General features: G+C 49.3%; 2 protein-coding genes across 47 annotated transcripts in view; one reads left to right on the top strand and one right to left on the bottom strand.

The window, feature by feature from the left end:
* KCTD10 (potassium channel tetramerization domain containing 10) overlaps positions 1 to 25,675 on the top strand; it is a 62,801-nt gene that overhangs the window by 26,462 nt on the left and 10,664 nt on the right. For 14 of the 46 annotated variants that reach the window (XM_081546092.1, XM_081546095.1, XM_081546093.1 and 11 more), the window contains 4 exons: positions 472 to 558; positions 880 to 932; positions 2,208 to 2,403; positions 9,723 to 10,085. In XM_081546092.1, the coding sequence (XP_081402218.1) occupies positions 472 to 558; positions 880 to 932; positions 2,208 to 2,403; positions 9,723 to 9,947 (561 nt within the window). In that variant the 3' untranslated portion in view covers positions 9,948 to 10,085. Of the gene's footprint in view, positions 1 to 468; positions 559 to 879; positions 933 to 2,207; positions 2,404 to 9,722; positions 11,473 to 11,653; positions 12,482 to 12,504; positions 15,276 to 25,675 lie in introns of those variants that run through there. The other 32 variants (XR_014069930.1, XM_081546066.1, XM_081546064.1 and 29 more) reach the window with 12 other exon arrangements.
* The window catches only part of MYO1H (myosin IH), a 116,641-nt gene continuing 105,581 nt past the window's right edge, over positions 14,616 to 25,675 (bottom strand). Inside the window, exons 21-32 of the mRNA XM_081546034.1 lie at positions 24,018 to 24,131; positions 22,424 to 22,500; positions 21,884 to 21,952; positions 20,522 to 20,606; positions 19,677 to 19,836; positions 18,815 to 18,898; positions 17,944 to 18,037; positions 17,683 to 17,738; positions 16,718 to 16,853; positions 16,147 to 16,217; positions 15,685 to 15,782; positions 14,616 to 14,915 (exon numbers count right to left, since the gene is read on the bottom strand). Of these exons, the coding sequence (XP_081402160.1) occupies positions 14,834 to 14,915; positions 15,685 to 15,782; positions 16,147 to 16,217; positions 16,718 to 16,853; positions 17,683 to 17,738; positions 17,944 to 18,037; positions 18,815 to 18,898; positions 19,677 to 19,836; positions 20,522 to 20,606; positions 21,884 to 21,952; positions 22,424 to 22,500; positions 24,018 to 24,131 (1,126 nt within the window). The 3' untranslated portion in view covers positions 14,616 to 14,833. The remainder of the gene's footprint in view (positions 14,916 to 15,684; positions 15,783 to 16,146; positions 16,218 to 16,717; positions 16,854 to 17,682; positions 17,739 to 17,943; positions 18,038 to 18,814; positions 18,899 to 19,676; positions 19,837 to 20,521; positions 20,607 to 21,883; positions 21,953 to 22,423; positions 22,501 to 24,017; positions 24,132 to 25,675) is intronic.

The raw sequence follows: 25,675 nt of genomic DNA, 5'->3' as shown, positions 1-25,675 counted from the left end.
CTTCCCTGGTGGCACAGATACTAAAGCATCTGCCTACAATGCAGGAGACTCGGGTTCGATCCCTGGGTCAGGAAGACCCCCTGGAGAAGGAAATGGCAACCCACTCCAGTACTCTTGCCTGGAAAAATCCCATGGATGGAGGATCCTGGTAGGCTAAGTCCATGGGGTCGCAAAGAGTTGGACACGACTGAGCAGCTCCACTTTCTTTTCACTTTCACTGGGCTATGAAAAAGTGTCATCATTGTTAGTATTTATGGAGCACCCTGGCATGTAAGACTCCTGGCCAAAGAGCAGGTTCATTGGAGAACTCCGCTCCTGATTGTTGCCCAGCTTATAAGATCGTCCTCCTCACTTTGCAGCTGTGGCTGCCCCGTCTCCTCTCGCTAGAGCCTGTCTTTGCCCGGCAGGCCAGCTTAAACAGTCCAATGCTGGGCAGGCTTCCCAGGCTGAAAGTATGTTTTGTTCCAGCAGAACAAAGATACTTACGAGCCATTCTGCAAAGTTCCTGTCATCACGTCATCCAAGGAAGAACAGAAACTTATAGCGACGTCAAATAAGGTATGTTGGAGGCGCCCTTGTGGCATTTCTTTTGCTACCGAAAGTGGTGGAGATTCTTCTGAATAAGTTTTGAAATACATGTAAAATTACTTGCACAAGGTCTGAGAAGGGGTCAAGAATAGGAGCCTACGGCTCACCCTGTGTTGCCCCTGGTATTGGGGTCATGCCGTCTCTCTCAGCCCCTCCCCACCCAGCAGGCTACGCTTACCTGCTTCTTCAGGCTGATGGCAGGGCCTGAGGTGCGAGGGAAGCCAGTGGTTCTCTGCACCTGTGCTCCAAGTAACTCTCTTCTTTCTGTTTTTTCCCTAAAACAACCCACAGCCAGCTGTGAAGTTGCTGTACAACAGAAGTAACAACAAATACTCGTATACCAGGTAAGGTGTTGGCCAGAAAAGACCTCTGTACTCATGCCTGCCAGGCCCAGCTCCCTGCCCCCACCTTCCCTTCAGTCGAGGGTGGCCTTTCTGCACCTCTAGAGTGCCTGCTGGATAGATAGGTAGGAAATCTAATTCACACATACTGTAAAATTCACCCTTTTAAAAATACACAGTTCAGTGCTTCTTACTATATTCACAGAGTTGTGCACTCATCACCGCTTACCTCATTTTAAGCCGTTATCATCATCCCAGAAGGAAACCTGGACCCATTTTCAGTCACTCCCCGTATTCCTCCACCCTCCTACCTCCCCCAGCCCTAGGCAACCAATACTGTGTTATCTATTTCTATGGATCTGCCTACACTGGACATTTCATATAGATAGAATCATGCAATACGTTGTTTTTTGTGACTGGCTTCTTTCACTCAGCATAATGTTTTCAAGGCTCATCCATGCTGTAGCATGAATCACTACTTCATTCCTTTTTTATGGCTGAATAATATTCCACCATTCAGACAGACCACATTGTTTATCCATCCATCAGTTATGGTTGGACAGTTAGGGTTGTTTCCACCTTTTGGCCGTTAGGAATAATGCTGCTGTGGACATGTGTGTACACACACATATTTCCATTTATCCTGGGTAGATACCTAGGAGTGGAATTGCTGGGTCATGCAGGAACTCCAGGTTTAATCATTTGAGGACCTGCCAAACTGTTCTCCACAGTGACTGCTACACCATTTTATGTTGCCACTAGCAATATAGACGGGTTTCTTGAGTGCCATTTGCCTCTTGGGAACGTGGCTGCAAATCAAGAATTGAAGGATGTAGGGTTGATGAAGTCAGTCAAGACCAGTAAATGGATAAACAGTCTCCCTTGGGCAGGTCGCTCAGCTTCTCATGGGGCTCCATGGAGTGTCTCTTCATGTCCCCCACCTGCTGCCTGTGCCCGCAGGGCCCTGTGTTTTCAGCATTTCATCCCTGGTTTTGGCACAGCAGCGCAGCCACTCTAGCACAGACTTGGGGGCCAGAGCTGTCTTTTTGAGACTCAGCTCTGCCACTTAATAGTTTTTGACCTTGGGCAGTTTCCTGATTTCTCTGATCCTTGCTTTCCTTTGAGTGGTAGGGGCTATACTGCCTTCTTCTTGGGCTTCTTGTGAGATCGGTAAGGGCTGGTGGAGATAAGGGGCCTGCTTGTGGAAACACTGCCCCACCGGTGGTGGCCCTTAACACGCGCTGGTAATCAGTTGCCTTATCACCTGCTCCTTTGCAGCAATTCTGACGACAATATGTTGAAAAACATCGAACTGTTTGATAAGCTGTCTCTGCGCTTTAATGGAAGGGTCCTGTTCATAAAGGACGTCATTGGGGACGAAATCTGCTGCTGGTCCTTCTACGGCCAGGGCCGCAAGATCGCCGAGGTCTGCTGCACCTCTATCGTTTACGCCACTGAGAAGAAACAGACAAAGGTAAGCACCTGTAGAGGACGGTTCCAAGTGGCTGGGCTGAAGTCCGTATTCATCCAACTTCCTTTCCCTTGAGCTAAATCCACTTCAAGAGGCAAAGGCTCTAAAAATATTTTTTGGACTTGTGACTGCTCACTGGTACATGTTATCTCTGGGGCCCTGGAAAGGTCCAAATGTTGGCTTGGAAAAACAGCATGGCATTTTGTTTCTGACACCCAGCAAGGAGAGACAGTCATACTGCTCCTGGGTTCCTTTTCTGTGACTGGGATTCACACGGATCCTTGTCCCTACATGTACCCTGCTGCCCGTGTTTCCTCCTCTGCCGTCGGTGATCTGACACCACCTTGCCGTCCTCCATGCGACATGGCTTCCCGCCAGCCTGGCTGCACCCAGCTGGCTCATCGGGAGCAGTGCTCCCTCCAAGGCCTTGGCCTCGGGCTTCTGGCTGTGGTCTACTTCCTTGTTGTCCTGCTCTGCTCCCCGCCCTCACGGGGCTCACTCAGCACTCCTCCTGAACCCCGGGGGCTTCCTTCCCAGGGCGTGATTCCCTGACTGTTGTGGATTCTGTGGACCCATTTTTATGTCATCCTCTGCAAACCAGTGGGCCTGACCCTTCCCTTGGCCTCTGTCCCTGTGTTGTTCTGCAGAGCTCCATCATGCTGCAGTGTGGTTAGAGATCAGGTCCACTGTTCATTGAAATTCACTCCCTTTACGTCTCTGCTTGCCTCCCTTCCTTGGGCTGTGTGCCCTTTCTCTTTTCTTCCCCCTTCCTTTTTTTTTTTTTTTTGAAGTATAGTTGATTATACACTCTGGTATTAAATTACTTCTGTATAGCAAAGTGACTCAGTTACACGCATATATATTCTTTTTCATGTTCTTTCCCGTTATGCTTTATCACAGAATACTGAATCTAGTGCCCTGTGCTATACAGGGACCTTGTTTATCCATCCTATATATAATAGTTTACATCTGCTAATCCCAAACTCCTAATCCACCTACCCATCTCCACATGGCAACCACCAGCCTGTGCTTCAACTCTGTGATTCTGTTTCTTTTCATAGATAGGTTCCCTTCTGTCATATTTTAGATTCTACACATAAGTGATATCGGGCTTCCCTGGTAGCTAAACTGGTAAAGAATTACAATGCAGGAGACCCTGGTTGGATTCCTGGGTTGGGAAGCTCCCTGGAGAAGGGCTAGGCTACCCACTTCAGTATTCTTGGGCTTCCCTGGTAGCTCAGACGGTAAAGAATCCACCTGCAGTGTGGAAGACCTGGGTTCAATCCCTGCTTTGGGAAGATCCACTGGAGGGAGGAGGGCATGGTAACCCACTCCAGTATTCTTGCCTGGAGAATCGCCATGGACAGAGGTGCCTGGTGTGCTACAGTCCATGGGGTCGCAAAGAGTCAGACACGACTGAGTGACTAATTACAGCACAGCGTAAGTGATATACGTTATTTGTTTTGCTCTTTCTGACTTTACATACTATGATCATCTCTAATTGCCTCTTGTTCAGTTGATAAGTTGGGTCCGACTCTTTGAACCCCATGAACTGTAGCACACCAGGCTTCCCTGTCTTTCACTATCTCCTGGAGTTTGCTTAAACTCCTGTCCATCGAGTCGGTGATGCCATCCAGCCATGTCATCCTCTGTCGCCCCCTTCTCCTCCTGCACTCAGTCTTGCCCAGCATCAAGGTCTTCTTAGTGAGTCAGTTCTTCCCATCAGGTGGCCAAAGTATTGGAGCTTCTGCTTCGGCATCAGTCCTTTCAATGAATATTCAGGGTTGATTTTCTTTAGGATTGACTGGTTTGATCTTGCTGTCCAAGGGACTCTCAAGAATCTTCTCCAGCACCACAGTTTGAAAGCATCAATTCTTCGGCACTCAGCCTTCTTTATGGTTCCACTCTCACATCTGTACATGACTGTTGGAAAAACCATAGCTTTGACTGTATGAACCTTTGTCGGCAGAGTTATGTCTCTGCTTTTTAATATGCTGTCTTGGTTTGTCATAGCATTTCTTCCGAGGAGCAAGTGTCTTAATTTCATGGCTACAGTCACCATCTGCAGTGATTTTGGAGCCCAAGAAGATAAAATCTGTCACTCTTTTCCACTTTTTCTCCATCTATTTTCCATGAAGGAATGGAACCAGATGTCATGATCTTCGTTTTTTGAATGTTGAGTTTTAAGCCAGCTTTTTCACTCTCCTGTTACACTTTCACCAAGAAGCTCTTTAGTTCCTCTTCACTTTCTGCCCTAAGAGTGGTATCATCTGTATATCTTAGGTTGATGATATTTCTCTCAGCAATCTTGTCCAGCTTGTGCTTCATCCAGCCTGGCACTTCACATGATATATTCTATAAGTTAAATAAGCAAGGTGACAGTGTACAGCCTTGACGTACTCCTTTCCCAATTTTGAACCTGTCCATTGTTCCATGTCCAATTCTAACTGTTGTTTCTTGACCGGCATACAGGTTTCTCAGGAGACAGGTAAGGTGTTCTGGTATTCCCATCTCTTTAAGAATTTTCCAGTTTGTTGTGATCCACACAGTCAAGAGGCTTTGGCATAGTCAGCGAACAAGAAGTAGATTTTTTTTTTTTTAATTCTGTTCCTTTTTCTAAGATCTAGCGGATGTTGGCACTTTGATCTCTGGTTCCTCTGCCTTTTCTAAATTTAGCTTGTACATTTGGAAATTGTTGGTTCGTGTACTACTGAAGCCTAGCTTGAAGGGTTTTGAGCATTACCTTACTAGCGTGTGAGATGAGTGCAGTTATGCAGTAGTTTGAACATTCTTTAGCATTGCCCTTCTTTGGGATTGGAATGAAAACTGACCTTTTCCAGTCCTGTGACCACTGCTGAGTTTTCCAGATTTGCTGGCATGTTGAGTGCAGCACTTTCACAGTGTCATCTTTCAGGATTTGAAATAGCTCAACTGGAATTCCATCACCTCCACTAGCTTTGTTCATAGTGACGCTTTCTAAGGCCCACTTGACTTCACATTCCAGGGTGTCTGGCTCTAGGTGAATGATCACACCATCGTGATAACCTGGGTCGTGAAGATCTTTTTTGTACAGTTCTCCTGTGGATTCTTGCCACCTCTTCTTAATATCTTCTGCTTCTGTTCCTTACCATTTCTGTCCTTTATTGAGCCCATCTTTGCATGAAATGTTCCCTTGGTATCTCTAATTTTCTTGAAGAGATCTCTGGTCTTTTCCATTCTATTGTTTTCTTCTATTTCTTTGCATTCTTCACTTAATAATACTTTCTTATCTCTCCTTGCTATTCTCTGGAACTCTACATTCAGTTGGGTATATCTTTCCTCTTCTCCTTTGCCTTTTGCTTCTCTTCTCAGCTATTTGTAAGGCCTCCTTAGACAACCACTTTGCCTTCTTGCATTTGTTTTTCTTGGGGATGGTTTTGATCACCACGTCCTGTTCAAAGTTGTGAACCTCCATCCATAGTGCTTCAGGCACTGTGTCTAACAAATATAATCCCTTGAATCTATTTGTCACCTCCAGTGTATAACAATAAGGGATTTGATTTAGGTCATATCTGAATGGCCTAGTGGTTTTCTCTACTTTCTTCAATTTAACTCTGAATTCTGAAATAAGGAGCTCAAGATCTGAGCCACAGTCGTCTCCCAGTCTTGTTTTTGCTGACTGTATAGAGCGTCTCCATCTTTGGCTGCAAAAACTATAATATCCGTCTAAATTAAGTATTGACCATCAGGTGACGTCCATGTGTAGAGTCTTCTCTTGTGTTGTTGGAAGAGGGTGTTTGCTATGACCAGTGCATTCTCTTGACAAAACTCTGTTAGCCTTTGCCCTGCTTCATTTTGTACTCTAAGGCCAAAATTCCCAGTTACTCCAGGTACCTTTTGGCTTCTTACTTTGGCATTCCAGTCCCCTATGAGGAAAGGACATCTTTTTTTGGTGTTAGTTCTAGAAGGTTTTGTAGGTCTTCATAGAACTGTTCAGTTTCAGCTTCTTTGGCATTAGTGGTTGGGGCATAGTCTTGGATGATTGTGATGTTGAATGGTTTGCCGTGGAAATGAACAGAGATCATTCTGTTGTTTTTGAGATTGCACCCAAGTACTGCAGCACGTTGATGGACACCTGGCAGTCAGTGAAGGTTTACAGGCTCAACGAGGACCAGCAGTGAGACAACCAGGTGGCCAGGCATGTCGTCTTGACTATGGAGCAGCTGAAGGACATGTCCCTGCTAGTCAGGGCCTGAGAAAATGTGGTCTACTGGAGAAGGAAATGGCAAACCACTTCAGTGTGCTTGCCTTGAGAACTCCATGAACACAATGAAGAGGCATTTTTCGATAGCCTTAAATTCCTTCAGTATTTTTAATCTCTTTTTGAAACAGGTGTCTGTTAGACTGAAGGGGTCTGCTTCATTGTTTGTCTCTCAGGAGAATACTTTTAACCAGGAGTGGTTCCTCCGCTTTTCCATTTTACTTGCATTTCTCCCGCTCTGTGAGTTTAGGAGAAACAGTTGTCTTCTGTGGTCTTGGAGAGCTTTTCCTGTGGGTCGTCCCTGTGTAGCCTGTGTGATGGATTAGGTGCGGGGCTGTGTTTAGTATGGATGTCGGCCGCCTTTTCCCTGGCCTGTGCTGGTGGTTCGCTGCTCGATAGGTGGTGTGCAGATGCAGCGGGTGGTGCCCTCTTCTGGGGTTCTCAGTGGTGGCAGGCGGCTCGGGCACCCCCGCGCCATGTGATGGGGGCAGAGGCATCTGGCCGCCATGCCTGGTGTTTCGGCGGGCAGCAGAGGGGACCCCCATGACCACTTCTGGGGTCGGGGAGGGAGCTTCTGGCCTGTGACCAACCCCTGGAGCCCGTGCAGGCAATGTCCTGCCCTCTGAGAGTGTGCACACAGGGAAGAAGGCTGCAATCTGGGTCCCGCCTCTCCCCACGTGCACCCCACTATGGTCGCTGGTCTCTGGGGTGGCCCGGATTTCTGCGGGGAACACTTCCAGCCACGGTTGCACTGGATTCCAGCCCCCTGCCCCACTGTCAGTCTCTGCACAGCCATCCCCCGACCTCTGTCCGGTTCTGATCTCCGAAGCCCAGGTTGCAGCGCCCAGCCCAAGCCCACTGACCATCTGTGCCGCCTTCCATCCACTCTGGCCTCCGTGCTCTCCTCCCAGGCTTGCCTGTCCCAGCAGATCTCCCAGGGGTGGGGGGCTTCCCAGGGTGCAGGAGCATTTCCTCTTTCACTGCTCTCTCCCAGGGGCACAGGTCCCATCCTGATTTGTTTCTTGCTTTTTTTTTCTTTTTTCGTACCCAGTCTGTGGAGATTTTCTCTCCCTTTGAGCAGTCTGGGCTCTTTTGCCAGCATTCAGTAGACATTCTGCGAGAATCATCGCACATGTCAGTTTTACATATTTTTGATGTATTTGTGGGAGGAGGTGAGCGTCGCATCCTACTCCTCCACCATCTCGATTGCTCTCCTGTTTTGTTTTTAATCATACCATACCCTTTGTCATCTCCTTTTCAACCTAAGGGAAGTCTGATGACCAGGGACGCGTGTAGTAGGTCACGCCCTATCACCTTCCCACAGATCTGTAGGTCACCTGTTCAGGTCATCATCTTCACTGCAGCCCAAGAAGCCTGTGCTCCTGGAGCAGCCTCAAGAAACAAAACGCAAATGAGAGAAAATCAGACCACCAAGTAAAAACTAGAAATTAAAAAAAAATTTTTCACTTCTGAAAAGATTTTATTTATGTAGAACATATTCTAAAAGATACATATTGTTTTAAGGTAGCCAGGAAGGGAAGAACACTGAGGTTCTTCTTTTTCCTTCCAGAGATAGTGGGGGGGACCAGAATTTTTCACTTGGGGCGTCTCTGGTGGCTAAGACTAAAGGATCTGCCTGCAATGTAGGACACCCGGGTTCAATCCCTGCGTTGGGAAGATCCCCTGGAGAAGGGAATGGCAACCCACTTCAGTATTCTTGTCTGCAAAATCCTATGGACAGAGGAGCTCCAATCCATGGAGTCACAGAGAGTCAGACACAACTGAGCGACTAACACTTTCTCCAACATTGGGAAGTCACGTGGTTCTTTTCTCCTGTGACCTTGTCCTTAGGGCTGTGAATTCTACCAGTAACCAGACTCCCCATTGTGTCATGGTCTTGGGATCTTTCGTTGTGGTGCTTCAACATTCTAGTTGTGGTGTGTGGGCTCTTAAGTGAGTGGTCACCATAGTGCCAGCTCTTGGACCTAGTTGGTTTGCAGTATGTGGGATCTTAGTTCCCAGGCCAGGGATCGAACCTGAGTCCTCTGCATTACCAGGCAATTTCTTAACTACTGGAATACCAAGAAAGTGCTCATAGTTTGATTTTTTTGTCTGTATGTGGATTGCATCTGCCTTTGAATATTCAAAGTCTAGTCTTCATATTGATTAAACTTTAAAATAGTTACTTTATGTTTTTGGAGTTTAAGGGATAGGAAAGGTACTGAGAGACCTCACGGTTGGGTCCCAGCTGTGTATAGATTCTTGGATGGGTTATGGAGTGAGCCTGAGCTCATGTTTGGGCAGCTGGTTAGTGGTGGAGCCAGGATGGAGGCCAGGACCCCTTTCCCGGCTTCCTTCACTCTGCGTCCTGTCCCATCAGGCTCCTGTCTCCAGGGAGGTGGTGTTGGGATGGCCACCCCTTCAGAGGGACTGTTTCCTCCTCTTCCTCTCAGCCCAAACCTCCAGAAGCTGAGCTTTGGCATCAGCACTCAGGTTCTGTTGCCCCATGTCACTGTACAGATGTCCTACTTGGGTTTCTGCATCATTGCTATCTCCCTTGGTGTAGCATCTCAAGTGCTGTGCCAGTTCTCACCGATTCATTCTGTTGTATGAGTCGGGTGCCTGGGACCTGCCTCTTACTCATGGCGCCTGACCCCAAAGGGCGGTAAACAGACACGGTGCTTTCCTGAGTGGGAAGGGATTGTAATCGTCCGTTGCATGAGGGCCCCCTGCGGGTGGTCCCTGTTTGGACAGAACGCTGCTTTAAGGTGTGGCATGATGGGTGTGCAGGGATGCAGCCCTGTTTGCACCACGTTGGGGATGATGTCTGTGTCCCCGGAAAGGAAGCGCGGGGCGGAGAGATGCACTGCACTGCGTCCGTCGTGTCTCGAGAACCCAGTGCCGTGTGTGTGTTGCCCGCTGAACACAGTGACCACCTGGGACGTGATCGTGACGGTCTTACCGACCGTGGGGCTGCTGGAGCCAGACGGTGCTGCTCTCAAGTCCTCAGAGGCAGCAGAGGTGGACGGCGGGGGGAGCTGTGAGATGCTAACTTACCGCCTTGCGTTTCGTGGGGCCGCAGGTGGAGTTCCCCGAAGCCCGGATCTACGAGGAGACACTGAACATTTTGCTATACGAGGCCCAGGATGGCCGAGGACCTGACAACGCGCTCCTGGAGGCCACGGGCGGGGCGGCCGGGCGCTCCCACCACCTGGACGAGGATGAGGAGCGGGAGCGGGAGCGGATCGAGCGCGTGCGGCGGATCCACATCAAGCGCCCAGACGACCGGGCCCACCTCCACCAGTGAGTGGGTGGGGTCCCCCGCCGACACCCCACCCCCCACCCACCCCCCCTGCTGTGCACCCAGCACCCCCGCCGGCTCCTGGACGCCTGCCACTTCCCCCAGAGTCCAGAGAGACTTCCTTAACAAACCAAACGATTTTGGTATTTCTTGACAAGGTGAATTGATGTCTTTACCCGAGTGAACGCACCCCAGCTGGTGTACAAGCCGGGTCCACGGTCTCTGTTTCCCAGAGAATCCAAGCAGCGCTGGAGCCAGGCTTTCCCTGCTTGCGGAGGAGGGGGTGGGTGAACGGGTGGGGTGTGCATGTGAGGAGCACCTCTGCAGTATTTATTTCGGTGGGTGTTGACTGCCTCTCTGATCTTCTCATAGGGCCTTCCCTCCAGGGTTCAGGTTGCCAGCTGGGAGCGGGGCCCCGTGGTCGGTGGTCACCAGCGGCGTCCCCACATTTCCCCACCCTGCAGCCCCGCGCCCTGGCCCCTTTCCTGTGTGCTGCTCCTGGCACAGGCTCCAGGGCTTTGCGAGCCGCCCATCCGGCCATGGGCACCGCTCCGACCCACAGCTCCTGGCAGTGGGAGGTGTGTCCTGGGGGTTCGTGCCTCTCTGCTGCGGTTCCCAGCGTGGCCCTGGCTGCCCAGCTCTGCCGAAGGCCAGGCCTGTTGCCCCTTTGGCTGATCTGTGGTCTGGCTGCGGGCAGAGCTGCCCCTGCTCCCACCCCCCCCCCCCACCTTGGGGACCCACTCCATTCCAGGCAGGCCATCTGGCCTGCTCAGGGGCACAGCCCTGCCCGCTGGGCTCCATTCCTTCCTCCCCAGCCTTCTGCCCTATTAAGTGGGGCTTACTGCCCCAAGCAGATGCCCTCCCCTTTGCTTAGAAGAAATGAAACCTGGCCCCAGACTCTGTGCTGGCATCCAGGCAGGACCAGTGCTCACTCCAGTGGCCTCAGGATGGCTGTCCCCAGAGATGCCCTCCAGGTCTCCGCCTCTGAGTCTTACACAGTGTGACGTGGCCGTCAGCGAGCAGACTGAGAGGCTGTGCAGGTTTCTGGGGTCCTGTTGGTGTTCGTGTTCATGTTTGTTTAAGGGACGTGCGTGACTGTGGATGAGGATGTGTGCCTGGGGGGCCTGGAGGGCCCGCACTGGAGCCCTGCTGCCCGCACGGCGCTCGTGGGGGGCGGACGTTCTCGGTGACCTACCTCCCCGTCTCTCCGCGCCCGTGCCGGCCCAGAGGGAGTTGTGACGAATGTGATGGCTGAGACTAGGCTGGTAGAGTAGTTCCAGGAAGGTGAGGGTGTGTGTACCGTCTGGATGGGTTTTGTCGGCTATTCAAGTGACTGTTTTATACCAAAGGTATTAATATGGGCAGCCTTTGACAGTGTATTCCCCCAAAAACGAGTTTATATTTTGAAATGGTTTTTACCGCTTAGACTTTGTACATCTGGCCCTACTTGGTACAGTTGTATGTCTTTATTTTGTATCCAGCAGCAAAGCCTACAATAAAACTTGCAAACAATAGTGATCAAACCTAAAAATCACATACAGGGGTAGATGCTTTTTAAACTGTTGTGTGGGCAACTTTCGTATATAGGCCACCTGGATTTTATTAAGTACTGAGGACGGGAGGGAGGGAACTTAGTTAAATATGGTTTGTAAATATTTTCTACTGTGGAAGTTTTAAACACCAACCCTGCTGTTTGGGTTATCCTTTTCTAGAACGGTAAAGTGAATGTCAGTTCTGATGTTTTCTGTACGAATGGAAAAGCCATCATGTAAGTTCTCTTTTGTTTTTAAATGTTGACGTGAAGAGTAAGTTTGTGGATCAGTCTGAGCTGTCGGGGCTTCTACACCTTATGACTTAATAATGTTTCTGGCCATCTCTGTTTTCACATCTCCTCCCACTTTGCACTTGGAGTTTGAAGTCTTTGCTTCCCTGGGATATGAACAAGTTCATGAAAGCATTCCATAGTGAGTGATACTGTTAGCTGCCTATAGCCATGAGCTGATGATGATGAAGCGTTGGCTGGTCCAAGGCTCTGTTATCAGACATATTCTTCAAGGAACTCATCTCTTATGTAAGCACTAAGGGTCAGCAGAAGTCAATACCTGTATTTAAGAACCATCCAAGCAAAACACTGGCCCTAAGATTTGTTAAAGAGTGTAGTTTTTATTACACTGTAATAACTTACAGTGGGAAAAACCGAAATACGGCTTTGGGTCCCTCGTAATCAGGTTTTTTTTTTTCAAATAAGTCATTGCGGTGACTGGGGGGCCTCTGCCCATGACAGTTCCTGGCTGGGCCTCACCGTCACCCCCCCTGCAGTGACTTAGCGGGGTGGTCACCGTGCAGGTACCCCAGCCCTCCGTCTGGAATGTGTGCTCCCTACCACCCAGAGTCACCATAACACGTGTGTGTCACTAACCTTTCTGTCTTTGTCCCATGGGAAAAAGTACACTATGAGCTTCAGAAGCAGTCACTGTATGTTGTACCAGCCTCTGTGGACGTATGTAAAATTAAAGTTATATATAACGCTTCTACTTAAATCTGTTTTTGTGGATCTTTTCAGAAACGCCCAGCACAGTCCAGCCGCTGCACTGAGGTGCGGTTCAGAGCAGAGATCCCACCTCCAGGTTGCTCGGTGAAAAAGCTGAGTCATTTTTCTGGAGTGTTTGAACTCCCAGCACTGGCAGGAAATCTCAGGTCGAGAGGCTGCAGGACTGGTGGAAACACGCACGGTCAGTCAGCGGCTCTTGCCCCTGAGCGCAGGTTTGGGGTGGGGAGAGCTTCACCTCACCCCGCGGAACCTAAAGCCGTGAAGGAATTGGGGATGTTCCTGAGTTCCATTTACTGAAAGCAGAATTCACATTTTGCAGCTTAATGCGCTCAGACCATGTATTTCATTGTGCCTCGGGCAGCATGACAGACTCTGTCGCTGCCCCCATAATGATATACTCAAGTGTCCATCGAGCGTAGGTCCTCGTGGGAACGTTTAAAAGCACGCCCTTGGGTGATTTGAGGTTGGCTCCCTAGAAGGCACTTTTAGTGCCACAGGACACCTGTGGGGTTGGCGTAAGATGCCATTCCCTTCCCTCAGGGATGATCCTTTTCCCAGAACTGCTGGGACCTTTGCTTGAAGGTGTCGCTCGTGGGACCAGATTCAAGCTTCCTGGGCGTTCTCCTCAGTGGCAGCAAAAATGGTGATGGGAGAGGTCAGGTGCCATCTTCCATCAGGACTTCATGCGGACCGACACCTGGCAGGGGGTACACGCTGGGGCTCAGAGGTCTTGCCTCCCTCGGAAGGAAGCCGTTAGCACACCAGCCGCCCACGTGATCCAGGTGGACGTGGACAAGCCGTGAGCAGCCGGCCCCGCCACCTGCACTGTGTCCACCCTCACCCCCTGCCATGAGCAGCCACATCTGGAAATGGGCTCCCTGAGGCCTGTTAGGTTCAGCCTGAGCCGGCCAGGGAGGAACATGGGGCGAAGGCTTTAAGACAGCGTGTAAACTGAAAAATCGCTTTATCCGTTAGGTTAAAAATCATGCTTAAATATTTTGTTCCTGCTGACAGAATACATTTCATCGTTAAAAGTGTATGAGATGCTCCATGTTGTTAGACCATTTTAAATTGGTGTGTAGCAAACTGTGGATCCTTGGTACGTACATGCGTCTTAGAGCTTCAGCCGCCTTGGGGCGGAATAGTTGTCATTTCCCGGCCGAGTTGGATCAGGCTTGCTAGGGAGGAGCACTAGACTTGATTTATTAACATGGACCCGTTCCCCAAACCTCTGCTCCTTGGTCCCAGGAGCCTCCCATTCCAGGGCCGGGGCTCGCCCTCCACCGGCAGCATCCCGGTGCCTCGGGGAGGGGGGGGCACGAACACTTGGTATCTGTCAGAGCCAAGAGCTTCCCACGTGGACACTCGCTTGAGGACCACGCGGTAAGGCATCAGGCCTTTGCCACCCAGTAAGTTGGGCTTGGATATTTAATACTGAGAACAATTGAATGTCAGCTTCTGGTCCACTGAGAACTAAATGTGGTGAGTAAACTGTTTCCTTTTTCATTCAGTGTTTGCGTCTCTACCTCTAGTACCCATTCCTGACTGTTGTTCAGTGTAGATTCAGACAGAGGGAGAAATAAACTAGATTATGATTCCAGTCAGTCTGTGAAAGTGTTAGTCACTCATTCGTGTCTGACTGTGGCTCCATGGACTGTAGCCCACCAAGCTCCTCTGTCTATGGGATTTCCCAGGCAAGAATCCTGGAGTGGGTTCCTGTTCCCTTCTCCAGGGGATCTTCCCAACCTAGGGACTGAACCCAGGTCTCCTGCATCGTAGGTAGATTCTTTACTGTCTGAGCCACCAGAGAAGCCCAAGGAGGACTGAAATTAGGAGGATTTTAACCTATAGTCTCATTTAAAACAGCTTATACCTCCCTCCCCCAGACCCAGCCACTCACCACTGTCAACTGTCCGTTTTTATCTTTATAGATTTGTTCCTCTGGTCCGGTGTTAAAAACTATTGTGCCTTCTTTTCCAGGACTAATACAAAACTGTAAACTTAAAATATTAATATACAAAGTGGTAAATTACCGACGTGCTCCATTGTTTTTCTCCCCCTGCTTTGGGTCTGCAAAAGAAATTCACCTGTGGTTCTTAACTAGTTTCAAGATCACATTCCTGTTTCATTACAGAATTTAATTGTATAAATAAAATAACCAGAAGAAAACCATTTCTGCAGCTGGGAAAATGGCCATGCATTCCTGTAGTTACTCTCAAATCAATTTTAGCACAGCTCTTCCACAGGCATCAATAGCAGGGGTGTGGCTATCACCTGCTCTGGCCCAGGGGTCCCCCTTTCACCTGGTGACAACTTCAAGACCATAAGCACCTCTGGAAAACTAGATGGTAAGACCACTGTTGGTTCCTTTAGGAAAATGAGTGATTGCTGGCTTTGTTTCTCTGGAGCCCTTGTCCCAGCAGCTGAGGAGGGAAGAACGTTGTTGCAGGTAGGCGATGCTTTTTCAGGAGGGGGAGGCATGGGTGAAACAATTAACATTTGCATCTTCCTTGATCTGTTAATACATTATTGACCAGAGACATATTGATATGTCTTTTGTTACCCAGATGTTATTGACTGGAGTTGTATCAATACATTTTTAGAGTGATGCAATTAACATCACCGTAACTAGTTGCTAGAGCTTAAAATTGATTAAGGGTTCATTATACAACTTATGATTGTCATTAACATTCACATTTTGCCCCATCAGATTGTTGATCCAACTTTGTGTATGTCATAAATGCCAAGTTTATTACCATAAAGTTTTGAAAAATGACGCATCATGCAACTCTGAATGGAGAAGGATGTTTTGGTGAATCTTATGCAGATACTTTCTCTGATTGTCCGAGCGACATAGGTACTAGTGTCTCAGAAGATGATAGTTCTTCAGAATATAGTTCTGATTCAGATGGTGTGCATATTAGACCAAAAAGACAAAAAACCTGGGGGATTGGTTCTGATTTGGAAAGTGAAAATGAAATGGTGCTGGGGAAGACTTTACAGGTGTGTCAGGTGTAACTATTGAATATAACACTATTATATTCAATAGTGAATTAACAGAATTATGTTTTCGGCAGCCAAAGTAAAAATCACTGGCCACGGACAGTAGTTTCTGCAAATTCTCCCAGTCAATAATGAGGTAATAGACATTTAACACTGAGGGACTTAATGAGTCCAGATGCAACCACCTACCTTCCCTGAACAACATTTACGAGGTTCTCCTTCTTAACCAGCATGGTGAGCTTAGTAACTGCTTCAAATATGTGTTCACACTGTAAGATGACATCCCCCTGCAGCAAAGAGGAGAGGACACAGCCATTTCAGCGGTGCGTGCTTGGTCACTCAGTCGTGTCTGACTCTGTGACTCTGTGGACTGTAGCCCACCAGGCTCCTCTGTCCATGGGGATTCTCCAGGCAAGAATCCTGGAGTGGCTTGCCATTTCCTCCTCCAGGGGATCTTCCCGACCCAGGGATCGAACCCGCATCTCTTTAAGTCTCCTGCATTGGTGGGCGGGTTCTTTACCACTAGCACCACCTGGGAAGCCCTTCAGTCGTAGTGGCTTCAAGGAAAACTTAGCACTGAGGTTTCACCGGGGGCAGCTAAAGATTTCGGCAGTGTTTCTCCCTGTTAACAGCCCCATGACCTGCAGTTACCTTTTGCTTGATGTCTACTGGCGAAACGTGAATGACTAAGATCCCGTCACTGAGGCTGCTGGTGGAGACACCTTAGGACAGATGCAAAGTCAGGGGCCAGGAACTGGACAAGTTGACACAAATACAGAAAAAAGAGGCCCGCTTGGGGGTCCCCAGTCCCACACTTTTTCCCTCCTAGCTGGGCTGACTGAGGTGGAGGGCACATACTCCAGCAGTCAGCGTCTGTGCTTGGAATAAGAAGCTATCACGGCTGATTGGCATCCTACCTGGACGCTGGGGTGGGCTGCCCTGGGTTTTGTGGGCACCCTTCACTTAGGTCTTTTTTAAAATATTTATTTGGCGGTGCTGGGTCTTAGTTGTGACATGTGGAAGTCTGGTTCCCTGTCCAGGACCCCCTGGACAAGGAACCTAAGCCCTCTGGGGCCCCCTGCATTGGGAGCGCAGAGTCTTAGCCACTGGACCGCCAGGGAAGTCCCTCACTTGGTCTTTCAATGAAGGAGCTGCTTTCTTGCTGGTGCTCCTAGGAGCTGAGTCCACCCAGTGAGTCAGCTTAAGATCACCTGCTTCTTACCTTTGAGGGCGGGGTACTCTATTTTCTGCTTGATTTTGGCAAGTTCCACCACGTAGGCTGCTTTCTGAGTGAGGATGAGCTGCCGCTGCCGGGTCTTGAAGCCTTTCCTGTCGTATTTAAGGACCGGGACTCCGTACTGCAGGGAGGTGACCGTCACTGCAAGGGACGCTCGAATCACAGGGGAGGGGGCAGACTACCGAGTTCCCTGGTCCTCGGACTCTAGCACCGTGGCTTCAGGCACTCAAATGAGAGGGGCTCAGATGGTGCACAGATGGGTTTTCTCTGAACCCTGGCTCTCTGTGAGATAGACGTGATTCCTGGCTCTGCCTATGGCGTTGACCTGAGGAATTCGAGGCCCCGGCCATCGGCCTCACCAGGCTGCTCTGAAGACTCAGCAGAGATGAAGACACCCTGCAGGCGTTGGAGCCCTGACCGCGGGAGAGCAGTCTAACCCAGTCACAGGTCTCTGGTGCCCAGGAGACAGAGTGACCCAGCAACCCCCAGAGCCGCCACGGTCACTGGCTGCTGTGTGCCTGGGCCCCTCACACCCCCGACCCCTCCATCCTCCCCATTCACAGAAACATGAAGGCACCGAGACCCGAAGTCACCTGCCCGGGGGTCACACAGCTCAGTTACGAAGCCCACGTCGGTGCCCAAGCACCCCCACCACACTGCTTCTAACGGGATGTTTAATGATTATGTGCATGGCCGCATCGCACTCAACCTCACAGAACATCAAACACAGTGGGGTGACGGATGAGGACCGTGAGAACAGCAACGGGTACTAAAGGTTACGGGGTCCCCATAATCTCAGCATCTGGAGCACCACAGCTGAGAGCCGGGGCCACACACGTGCACCCCTGCTTTCAGACAGTGCTTCCAGCCCCGCTTCGTGTAGAAAACAGACCCTGTTCTCAGACCTTGTGGGGAAATCCTGTCTCAGGCGAGGACATACAGCTCCTTACCTGGATTTTCTCACTGCTGAGGAGTTGAAGCATTTTGGGATTAATGTCTCCTTCATCTAAGGAGGCAACCAGATCACAGTGAGTCATCACTGGGTACCAGCCCTGGGCAGAAGCCAGAGGCATCAGCTGGTTTTACCTCCCCCTGTGACCTAGACCTCAAGCTGGGAGATAGCTGTCAGGAAATGCTAGGTGTCAAACATCTTCCTTCGACTTTTTTAAAGAATAGGGCAAAAGAGCATGTAGATGGAAAAAGAGACTTACCTATTCGGCTGTTGGCAAAGGGCTGATTTAAGCTTTCTGCATAGCCTTCTTTCTTTCCCCTGAATATTTCACTCGTGACCACCTTTTCCTGCATCTGGTATAGTTAAAAGTACAGAACGGTGGCCATGAGGCTCTTGGGGACCCAAAGAGGTCCACGTTAGCACTGACTTTACTGAACAAGTCAGGCTTCTTGGGGAGCCTTGCCACACCTCTGCTGAGGAGTCAGAGCACAGAAGTCAAACACATCTGGCTTGGACCAAACCGCTAAACATCCTACTGCTTAGAGACTGAAGCTGATGCCTGGGCTCGTCCCTACTTGAGCACTGACTTCTTGGGAATAGAATGTTCACTTTCAGAGAGCACTTTCTTCTAGGTCACAGGTGACAAACTACAGCCTGCGGGCCAAATCCAGTAACGTGTTGTGAGTGATGTATATTGTGGAGCTTGGCTGTGCCCTTTATTTACAGGTGGTCTCTGGCAGCTTGGGTGCTGCCATGGCACGGTAATCAACAGAAATGGTGTGGCCCGCAAAGCCTAGAATATTAGCCTCTGGCTATTTATAGAAAAAAAAAATCCGCTGACTAGCAGATGAACATTAAAACCACACCTCCAGCAGAGAAGGGGCCATCTGGATGGTGTTTCCATGGTACCAGTGCTAGCAAGAGAGTGACAGTGCTTATGATACTGGCCAGTTCAGGAGGGCTCTGTGCTAAGTGGTCCACACGCGTTTTATCCTCAAGGCATGTATGAGGCATGAGCCTTGTGTGACCCTCGGCTTACAAGTGAGATGGTGGATGAGGACCACTGGCCCTCGCAGGGCTGGCACCCACCCCTCCCCCTCCCGCCACCTGCCCGCACGCTGTGTGCCTACCAGGGCTCTCCTTTCGGCGGTGATCCCACGGCAGTACTTCCGGACCAGGTTCCTGGTGCACATCTTCCTGAGCAGATCGGATGCCTGTGTGGGGAAGACATCCGTTATCCACCTGCCTCCCTCACCCGCCTTCCGCCTCCCGCCTCCCTTTTAGGCTTCGGCCACCAAGACAAGCTTTGAAACGAGGGCTGAACTCTGTGATGTAAAAGCACAGCGTTAATATTTTCTGATCAAAGAGAGCCGCTCATCTTCCAGTCTTTTCGCTACGGCTAAACTGGTGGTTTTTAACCTTGAATGAGTTTTGAGTCGCCTGGGTTGCTGGCTAGGAGGTTCCAAAAGATGCTGACTCAGGGGCCCTGGTGGGAAGGGGGCCCAGGAATCTTATAATCGCCCCCACTCTACACTCCAGACACACAGGGTCCCCGGAGCATCTTCTGAGAAACACTGTTTCTGAACCCATGTGAAAGGTGCCTTTAAGGACAGAAGACATTCAGAAGTGCTGTGTGTAAACTGACCCCCTCTGGTGTCATACTTCGAGAGAGAATATGACAGATTCTGAGTTCAGTTGCTCAGGCAGCACCCTCACGGGGAAATGCTTTATCTGGTGAGGCAGCACAAAGCAATGGGCTTCCCTGGTGGCTCAGATGGTAAAGAATCCACCTGCAATAGGGGAGATGTGGGTTCGATCCCTGGGTCGGGAAGACCCCCTGGAGAAGGCAATGGCTACCCACTCCAGTGTTCTGGCCTGGAGGATTTCATGGACCATATAGTCCATGGGGTCGCAAAGAGTTGGACACGACTAAGTAACTTTCACTAAGCTCCACCCACACCATCTGCAACACGGTTCTGGAATGGTCCTTACGGTTTCCAAGATGCCAGGAGGCCTCAGCCAGCTCTTGTCCAAGACGTTCTTCGGGACGTGATACCGAAGGTTCAAGATGTAATTCTTGCGCATGAACACGATGAACTCCTCGTTGTCAGGACAGAGGGGCTTGTTGCGATTGATGAACCCCTTTATGAACCTACGCGGAAGAGGGTGGTGTTAGTTTCCTGTATCCTCACTTCCTGTTTGCTCACTGAGTTCTCCCGCACTGGTTTGATTCGGCGTCAGCCAAAACGACGGGAGATGAAATTTGCTCACCATGTAGGACCACAGATCAAATCTGCCCCCAAAGATATGTTCTATTTCACCCACCCACGCCACTTTTTGGTTTTGTTTTGAGTAACCTAAATCTGTTGCCAAGAACAACAAATGGGAGGTGTTGCATGAAAGCCAGATTTCCAGCTTTCCTTGAAAGAAATTCAAAGATCTGGCCAGACTGGCCCGACTGGCATTGGCTGAAGCGGGGTGATGACTGCCCCCTGAGGTGGACAGATGGTTTCTGTTTGACTCAGTCCCCACCCTACCCTACCTCTTCATCCCAGGTCATGAGACCTGCTGGACCTGCCTGGCCTCAGAAGGCATTTGACTTTGTGACTTGAGAACTAGGCTAAGAGAAACGTCAAACATTCTGAGTTGTGATCACCATCCAGTGAGGGAACTCAGAGGAAGGAGATGGAACGGAATTCCTCAGGGCTGACGTCCTGCAGGGAAGACAGGTTTTCTGCCCAAAGCCAACATCTCAACCAAGTCCCCAACCACCCTCTCCAGCACGGCGGCAGCACTCAGAAACCTCCCCGCCTTACCAAAGCCAATGGAGAACTTACTTTCTTACAATCTGCACCGCCCACTTCCTCCTCTTGGCCTCCTTCCGAGCCAGGGCTCCATGCCAGTGGGCTTCAAGTGTAATGGCTGAAAGAGGTCACTGCTGGCATTAGAAAGTGAACCCAGTCCCTTAAATACAAGAGCCTCTTCAAGAATGATTCACCCCCTCCACAAACACCTGGATGCCCCTGCAGCACTCTGCCAGCCCCCGAGATGGAAAGTGGGATGAGAGTCTTCAGTCTACTCAGAGGTGCTCAGAGGGATCCCTGAACCAGGGGTACAAAGGAGCAGAGGGAACTGGGGTGTATCAAAGGAAACCCCGAAATTGTACTGGGGGCCGGGTTCCCCGGGTCTTTTTGAGGGACCAGAGTGGCCCTTGATGGCACAGGTTAGTCTCGCCAGTGCATTTGCCCTGTCTCTATCCCGTGTATAGTTTTAGTCATCTATGTTAAAAATGGGGACATCTAAAAATTAGACTTCTGGCTCCTGTCCCAATTTTTAAATGCTTTTCAGATTTTTTTTTTCCAGTTAATTACAAAATTCAAAGTGCTTTTCTTGTGCTCCTCATGGCAACACTATTACAAAAACAAACAACCAGAAGCAACCCAACTGTCTAGCAACAGAACAGCTAAATTGTGGTACGCTCGTATAGCACTGGGGGTCAGCAAACTGTGGCCCCTGGGACGGACTGCTCCGTTTGTAAATAAAGTTGCATTGCAACAAAAATGTCGCAAAAGAAAAATAGAAACAGTATCATTTTATGGAGTTCAAAACATTCCCAACCAGAAGTATATTATTTCATGATGCATCCAGAGATGATAAAATTGTAAAGAAAAAAAGGAAATAATCAAAGTTCAGAAGAGTGGTGTGTGTATGTGGAGGGAGGGGGTGATGCTGAGAAGTGATTTGGGAGGGACAGAGCACAGGGGCTCCAAGAGCAGTCATGGTGTTAGTAACCGTTAAAAAAAAATTGTTCTTTAAACACACATATATGTTGTGGATCAAGTAAAACATGTCCACGAAACAAGTAGAGGCTGCAATGTTATAATCTCTGCTCAACCTAGACAGCATATTAAAAAGCAGAGACATTACTTTGCCAACAAAGGTCCGTGTAGTCAGAGATAAGGTTTTTCTAGTAGTCATGTATGAATATGAGAGTCAGACCATAAAAAAGACCGAGCGCCGAAGAATTGATGGTTTTGAACTGTAGTGCTGCAGAAGACTCGTGAGAGTCCCTTGGACTGCAAGGAGATCAAACCAGTCAGTCCTAAAGGAGATCAGTCCTGAATATTCACTGGAAGGACTGTGGATGACAGGGAAACGGGGGGCCATGGCAAACTGGAGAGGTCCTGTCCAGGTCTTACCTGCTTGTCTTTTTCTCAGGTACGCTCTCTTCTCCATGCAGCCTTTGTACATGGCTTGGATTCTTGCAACTTAAAAGAAAACAAAGCTTTTGGTGAAATGGCTTTCAGTTGTGCATCTTAGCAGTTGTGACCTTCAGAAGGGGGTACCAGCAGTGGCCCTGGGGGTGGTGGTGCAGGGTAGAGGTGACCGAAGAAGCCTTGGGATGTGACAGGATCCTATTAAAATCAGGGCAGGGACGTCCCTGGTGGTCCAGTGGGTAAGAATCCACCCGCCAACGCAGGGGATACAGTTCAGTCCCTGGTCAGGGAAGAGTCCACGTGCCACAGGGCAACTAAGCTCATGTGCAGCTACTGAAGCCCACGCACCCTGGAGCCCGTGCTCTCCACAAAAAAGACGTCAGCGCAGTGAGAAGTGCGAGCACCGCAGCCAGGAGTAGCCCCACGTCGCAGCTGGAGAAAGCCCGCGTGCAGCAGTGAAGACCCAGCCCAGCCAAACATAGACAAAGTTTAAAAAGTCAAGGCAGAGGGGAAAAACCGTACCTAATTGATGTTTACTAAATTCAAAGGCATCTTCAGTAGCAAACAGAGTTCTGGGGAAGCGAATGAATATTTTGGTTCTAGAAATGAAAAAAAAAATCATTATTCGCTGGTCATCACCGTCTGTACTGGATTGAATAGTATCCCCTCCTCCAAATTCACATCCATTTAGATCCTCAGAATGTGATTCTTATAACAAACAGGTTCTTTGCAGATGTCATCAAGGTAAACATTGAGATAAAACCACGCTGAATTAGGGTGCACAAAGTTCATCCCAGCCCCTGATGTAGGTTAGGAACCCAGGGCTCCTTTATACTTAATCTCCAGTAGGCAGCGATGTAGCGTTTCTTTCTTGCCATTTAGAGTCTGCGATACTGGGTTTTATTATAAAAGATATCTACCTGGTCTTTGTCCTGTTTCAGTGTCTCAGCTTCCCAAACCTGTGTGATTTCCCAAGTGATTAAAGCAACGGGGGCCTCTTTTGATAATACTCTTGGGTTTTGCTCCTGAAATAACTTCCAAATGATACAGGTGAAATACGTGTCTTTTTAAAAATTTCTTTCCATTATGGTTTATTGCAGGATGTGGAATATAGTTCCCTGTGCTATACAGTAGGACCTTGCTGTTTATCAATTTTAAATATAATTTTATCTGCTAATCCCACACTCCTAATTTATCCCCCTGACCCCCTTTTCCCTGGGTAAGGGGGTTTATTATTCATAACAAACCCCTTTGAACTACACCATCACCTAACAAGTGATATTTGGAAAGCCCCTCAATAACCTAAGGATGGGAACTGGTCTCCAGGGAAACCAATTAGAGAGTTGGAAGTTACAGCCCCACTGCTTGGGAGGGGAGAGGGGCTGAAGGTGGAATGAATGACCCTTGGCCAATCAGTCATGTCTGCATAATGAAGCGTCCATAAAACCCCCCAAAGAATGCAATTTGGAGATCTTCTGGGGACACCTGGAAGAGCTTCCTCCCCCCTCCCACATACCTCGCCCTGTGCATCTCTGCTATCCTTGTTCCTGAGTTATATCCTTTTGTAATAAACTGGTAATCCAGTAAGTAAAATACTGGGTTGGTGAAATGTTCAGGCTTTTCCATAAGAAGTTATGGAAGAATCCTAATGAAATTTTTGACCAACCCACTATTTTTCTTGATTCTTTGAACTACTCCAGAATAATGAATCAAACCCAAGACAGGGGTCATGAGAACCTCCAGTGTATAGCTCGTTGGTCAGAAACTCAGGTGACAAACAGGACTTGTGATTGTTCTCTGAGGGGAGGACAGTCTTGGGGGACTGAGCCCCTCACCTGTGGGACCTGACACCCCCTCCAGGGGGCTGTCCGATGCAAGTCTCATTGCAGGACACCCAGCTAGCTGGTGTGTGTGCTGGAGGGTTCTGAGTGTGAGTGAAGTGTTGAGAGTGGAGGAGACACACAGGAGAGCATTTTCTTTACAAAACTGCATTTACATTGAGTGGACGAAAGTATCTTGTAAAGCTACGTAAACTCCTGAAGGATGAACCTCCAGGCTCAAGATGGAGATGAACCGACGCGTAAAACACCGTGACAGCGGTTTCCCGGACACTCACCTCCCTAACTTGTACTCCTCGGGTTTGTAGCCGATGTACTTGATCAGCCGCTCTACGCCCTCTGCTGGAGGCCCATGCCAGTGCGGCCAGGTGTCTGGGCACAAGGACTTATACCTGGGGAGAGGAGAGGCACATTTAGAAAGCTCCGGGGTCGGGAGGATCCCCTGGAGGAGGAAATGGCAACCCACTCCACTATTCTTGCCCGGGAAATCCCATGGACAGAGGAGCCTGGCGGGCTACAGTCCCTGGGGCTATAAAGAGTTGGACACGACTGAGCAACTGAGCCCACACCCACACACCTTCCACAAGCTCCCCTAGAGATCTGCTTTGCCCTTCTGGGCACGCCAGCCACTCAGAGGAGACTTCACACCGAAGTCTCCCAGAAGCGTCACTCCAGTCTCTGCCCCTGTGACCCTCTGTGCGTCCCTCTCTCTTATAAGAACACTCTCATTGGATTTAGGGTCTACCCTAATTCAGTGTGATTTCATCTCAATCTTTACCTTGACAACATCTGCAAAGACCCTATTTCTGATGAGAGTCACATTCTGAGGATCTAAGTGGATGTCAGTTTGGGGCAGGAGGACACTACTCATCAGAGGTTTATATTAGCAGGTGGATAAATCATTAAAATAGCAGTGAGGAAAGAGATTGTTACTTAATGCATATAAACAGATATTATCAAGACACATGGCTTCTGGGAGAAAATTAAGCAAGATCCTCGGTAGAGAAAGGGCTTCCCAGGTGGCAATAGTGATAAGGAATCTGCTTGCCAATGCAGGAGATGCAAGAAACACGGGTTCCATCCCTGGGTCGGGAAGATCCCCTAGAGTAGGAAGTGGCAACCCACTCCAGTGTTCTTGCCTGGAGAGTCCTATGGACAGAGGAGCCTGGCGGGCTACAGTCCCTGGGGCTACAAAGAGTTGGACATGACTGAGCAACTGACCACCGCCGTTGGCAGAGAAAAGTCTGATATTAAATGAAGACTGAAAAGAAACACCCCAAAATGCTGAAATTTCAGAGTGCAGTATCTTGACGTAAGTGGCATAATGCAAGGAATTAGATTTAAAGTGTAACCTATGCATGTGCTTTTTATAATTATAAAAAACTTGTACTTCAGAGACTTCCACGGTGGTCCAGTGGCTAAGAGTCTGCACTTCCAGTGCAGGGGGTCGCATGTTTGATCCCTGATCAGGGAACTAAGATCCCACCTGCTGTGAGGCATGGTCCCCCCCCCCAAAAAAAAGTTCAAAAGAGGTCGAATGTTAAGTTAAAATGTGGAATTAACGATATTCAACCATGTTAACCTACAAAAACAACCATTTTATTATGCTTCTCTTGAGAGGGTAAAAATGTGTTGTTTGCACACAGAACAAGCAGCCCAACTGATGCACAAGCGATTTGGGCCGTGGTGGTGGTGGTGGATATATCATTATCCTTACCAAAGCCTTGAGAGCAGCTTAATCCCCGTGTTGCATGTGAGCAATTAGGTCACAGGGGGAAGAGGAAGAATGGGGATTCCCACCCAAGCATCTGTGGCTCCAGTGCCCACGTTCTTACCACTACCCCTGCATCTTAACTTTAACACCTGTGTCTCTTGACAGCCCATGAGGCCCAGGGGTTTGCTCCCAGACTGACCTGCACTAGGCCAGCAACCATGG

Source organism: Giraffa tippelskirchi, chromosome 11, assembly GCF_054371585.1.
Source record: "Giraffa tippelskirchi isolate mGirTip1 chromosome 11, T2T-mGirTip1v1.2.pri, whole genome shotgun sequence".
NCBI classification, from domain to species: domain Eukaryota; kingdom Metazoa; phylum Chordata; class Mammalia; order Artiodactyla; family Giraffidae; genus Giraffa; species Giraffa tippelskirchi.
This window is presented reverse-complemented; position numbering and strand designations above follow the sequence as displayed.